At 42.6% G+C, this 3,638-nt stretch overlaps 2 protein-coding genes across 3 annotated transcripts; both read right to left on the reverse strand.

Moving 5' to 3' along the window:
• Window positions 1–59: 59 nt before the first annotated feature.
• On the reverse strand, window positions 60–2,278 carry LOC133843445 (RNA-binding protein 28). Its single transcript, XM_062277002.1, has 3 exons — window positions 1,110–2,278; window positions 794–1,049; window positions 60–734 (listed from the first exon to the last, which is right to left on the reverse strand). Exons 1-3 carry the CDS (start codon window positions 2,213–2,215, stop codon window positions 120–122), a joined length of 1,977 nt encoding a protein of 658 aa, XP_062132986.1. The 5' UTR covers window positions 2,216–2,278; the 3' UTR covers window positions 60–119.
• An 81-nt stretch (window positions 2,279–2,359) lies between these two features.
• On the reverse strand, window positions 2,360–3,629 carry LOC133843449 (uncharacterized). 2 transcript variants are annotated; one of them, XM_062277016.1, is made up of 4 exons: window positions 3,431–3,629; window positions 3,131–3,266; window positions 2,712–3,071; window positions 2,360–2,655 (listed from the first exon to the last, which is right to left on the reverse strand). In XM_062277016.1, the coding sequence occupies exons 1-4, from the start codon at window positions 3,627–3,629 to the stop codon at window positions 2,451–2,453; spliced, it is 900 nt and encodes a 299-aa protein (XP_062133000.1). In that variant the 3' UTR covers window positions 2,360–2,450. The 2 variants fall into 2 exon arrangements, with proteins under 2 accessions (XP_062133000.1, XP_062133001.1); XM_062277017.1 differs by having other exon boundaries at window positions 3,131–3,249; window positions 3,431–3,466.
• Between the last annotated feature and the right edge of the window lie 9 nt (window positions 3,630–3,638).

Genomic DNA, 3,638 nt, shown 5'->3' on the forward strand with positions numbered 1-3,638 from the left:
TTTTATTCACATCGTTCTCAATAACTTTTCAGCATTGCTCACCCCCGTAAAAATACAGCTTTTGTTGTACAGTTTTTTATATCTTTAATTAGTAATCTACAATAACAGAGGAAGGAAGCCTAATCCTTGTACCACTTGGTGCGCTTGGGTTTCTTCACTTTGCCGCTGCTGCCCGTGATACCGCCGCCGCCTTCATTGCCACTAATCATATCCTTGTAACGGTTTATCAGTGGCCGCAACTCGTCCTTTTCCTTCTTGCGTCCCTGTTTGGGTCGATTGTTTGCCTTGCGCTCGGCTAGATGTGTTTCCCGTATCTTTTTGTTCTTCTGTTTGCGTTTCTCTGTCTTCACGCGCTTCATGTGCTCCTGCGCCTGCTCCATGATCTTCTTCTTAGATCTCATGCGCAACGATGTGCCTGGCTTGGCAGCTGTGCCCACATAATCCCCCTCGACGTCGCTGCGCTGTTTCTCCTGCTTTTGCAGCTTGCCTTCTGCCTTAGCTGCTCGCGCCGTCTCCAGCTTCTTGATGTGCTTCTGCAGCTTCACCTTGTTGTCGTCTTGCGGCGCTATGGTTGTCGATGTGGGCTTCTGTCCCTTACGTTTCTGTTCACGTCGCTGCTTACGCTGCTCCAGCTTCGTTTTGTATGTGGGATTATTTTGCTTGGAGCGTTCGTTGCGTTTCTCTTTTATTCTGTGAACAGCTCGATCCTCAATACTGAAGGCCACAATTGGTCGCTGTTGGAGCATTTTGAAATGTGAAATTTTGAACATTACTGCGAGAATTCTTTACTTACGTGTTGAGCTCCAAATATAGAGGGATTATTGTTGAGCTTACGCAGCGCTGTCAATGCACGTTGATGCGTATCGAAAGACAGGAAACCAAAGCCCTTGGATTTGCCTTGTGGATGCTCCGGTGTCACCTTTTGCTCGCGCATCACGCGACACTCATGGGGCCGAAATCCCGTGTAGGTCAGGGCCATTTGCTTTAGCTTCTCGTTGTCATAGTTCATTGGCAGATTATGGATAGAAAGTCGATTGCGCGAAACGAAGCTGCAAGTTAAATAACCGATTCAATTAAACGTTAATGACATAATTGGTTGCAATGCTCACCGATTCAGATTCTTTAGCACTTGGGTTTTCACCTGCTCCAGCTCGTGACGCCTGGCCATGTCCGAGGCCGAAACGCCATCGGCAGCCTTTGAGTTGGCCATGATGAGACCTTCTCTGGCGAGATATAGATTACGCGAATCCTTGCCTTCATCCTTGGACTTCTCCGAATGCTTTGATTTGATTTCATCGCGACTAAGCGCAGGATGTGGATCCAACACCTCGTCGTTCAACTTGAACTCAGTACCCGCTTGTAAACAGAGATCCGCCGATTCTTTAGCCTTGAACTTGACAAATGCCGTGCCTTTGGAGTGTCCAGATACCGATTCACGATTGATGATGGCATAATGCACCAGTCCAAACTTGCGGCACACTTTGCGCAGATCGTTATCCTCCGCATCGAAGGGGACATTTTTGATGAAGACTGTACAGCCTTGTTGCACATCATTTGAAATGTGTTTCTCGCGCTTTACATTCTCGATATCCGATTTGATATCTTTCTTGTCCTCATCCTCGTCATCATCTTCATCTCCGTCCTCTACGTCGTCATCGTCATCATCCCCTTCGTTATCCTCTGCTTCCACATCTCCTTCTGATTCCTCTTCACTCACACCATTTTCGTTCTCACTTTCGACGCCTTCATCTTCGTTGTCACTCTCCTCTTTGACTTCCACCTTGGGCTTCTTCTCCGCAGGCTCTTCTTTCGGATGCTTGGCCGAATATTCATCCTTGCCGATGGCCCAATCCACAAACACTTTGCGTCCCAGCAGCTCTTTGCCGTTTGCCATCATTATCGCCTTCGTAGCCTGGTTGATAGTTTCATATTGCACGAATGCGCAGCCTACGAGCTTGCCGTCGCCTCGCTTCAAAATATGCACATCTTCCAACGTGCCCCATTGCCCAAAGTGTTCCCGCAACGCATCGTCTGTTGATTTGTAGCTAATGTTGCGAACGATGAGACGAGCGCGTTTCTTTTGTCGCCGCTCCTTCTCTTCCTTTAAGCGTTGTGTGTTGAAAGGGTTGCGTCGCTTGGGCGGCTTAATCTCCTCCACATTCTCCTCTTTTTCCGGCTCCGTGTCTAACAGTGGTTTCATTTTTTTAAGCTCCATTCCTGTCGCATTTGTTTGTTTGCAACGCACGTGTTGTAGTCGGCAACAGTGTGACCAAGAATTACGTATTTAAAATATACCGAAAACTAGTATACCGGCAGCCAAATGGACGTTAAATGGGGCACACTAACGATGTATTCAAAAAGTGTATCAAAAACTATAGTATTTGTTTAAAATTATTTAAAACAATAAACACATCAGCAATTAATAAATCAACTTTATACAAACAAATAAGTTATTCTTCATTCTTCTCAAATAGCTTTTGAAATTCAACAGGAGTCTTAAAGTAGTCAACCAAAAGTAACGACGATCGCTGACCAAGTTTGAACATAACATGACTCCAGGGATTCAGCACATTCTTGTACTCCGCAATCTCTCCGCGACTAAAATAGTTTTTAATAGTACCGAATGGCAATTGTGAACCATATACCGCAACATATCTGCAAGAGATCAATTTATTATTGGAATTGCCGAGATTAGTTGGATTTGCATTTACTTGTCGGAACTTTTGTAGATTCTTAACGGATACATGGCAACAAATGCACGTATTGCCAAGTTGATAAGCACAAATCCCACAGTAAAATAATACAAGTCACTCTCATTCGACATCAGAATTGAAATATCAATCTGTCTGGTCATGTCCAACATGTTGGAGGTTGTGGCGAACTGATAACCGGCCAAGAGACCAATTATGCTCACAGTGGCAGTGGATACATTCTTGGACCATGCTACATAGTTCTCCATTGGCGCTCGATAAATCAACTGATAATGATTGGGCAGATTATCATCGTTTAGTAATTTGCGCTCCACATCAACCGAAGCCGACTTACGCCAATTACAACAAAATGCACTTGCGCTGAAATAAATATTAAATAATTTATCTTTTCTTTTGTAATGGGCACTTAAAGTATTTACCAGATGTTTCTGCTTGTAAGCGCCGATGGGTTTATTCTCAAATTTATGCATTTAATGCTGTTTCGTAAAAGTGCCGCACACATTTTATTATTGTTATGCTCTTGCTGACGAACAGTATGCTGGTCGCAAACCAAAACTATTAGTAAATGAAATAATAATATTTATAATACATATTCATTATTTAGTACTAAACTAATTATATTTATAATATCCATTTGATTAGCATTAGTAATTTTAGTAAAAACTTTCTTTTTATAGACGTTATATTGCCTTGAAACACAAATATTATTAACAGCATACCTGGTCTAGAACATATGTCATTTTGTATGAATGGCTTGGTGTTGTTCTCAGTGAACAGCTGTGTGTTTAGGCGTTGCCACACAGTCAGCAACATAACACAGTAACAATTTTTGTTATCAAGCTGATATTTTGTTTGAAATCGTGTTTTCAAAGCAATTATTTTGAAATTGCATAAAATCTTCAATTGTCTTTCATTCATTGGAATAGC

This window comes from Drosophila sulfurigaster, chromosome 3, assembly GCF_023558435.1.
Source record: "Drosophila sulfurigaster albostrigata strain 15112-1811.04 chromosome 3, ASM2355843v2, whole genome shotgun sequence".
Lineage (NCBI taxonomy): Eukaryota > Metazoa > Arthropoda > Insecta > Diptera > Drosophilidae > Drosophila > Drosophila sulfurigaster.

Coding starts and splice junctions, on each gene's coding strand:
- LOC133843445 (XM_062277002.1), bottom strand. CDS start 2,215: ATGGAGCTTAAAAAAATGAAACCACTGTTAGACACGGAGCCGGAAAAA. Junction 1,050..1,109: donor GTGCTAAAGAATCTGAATCG/GTGAGCATTGCA, acceptor TTTAACTTGCAG/CTTCGTTTCGCGCAATCGAC. Junction 735..793: donor CTATATTTGGAGCTCAACAC/GTAAGTAAAGAA, acceptor ATGCTCCAACAG/CGACCAATTGTGGCCTTCAG.
- LOC133843449 (XM_062277016.1), bottom strand. CDS start 3,629: ATGAATGAAAGACAATTGAAGATTTTATGCAATTTCAAAATAATTGCT. Junction 3,267..3,430: donor TGACATATGTTCTAGACCAG/GTATGCTGTTAA, acceptor ATTTACTAATAG/TTTTGGTTTGCGACCAGCAT. Junction 2,656..2,711: donor ATCTACAAAAGTTCCGACAA/GTAAATGCAAAT, acceptor GATCTCTTGCAG/ATATGTTGCGGTATATGGTT.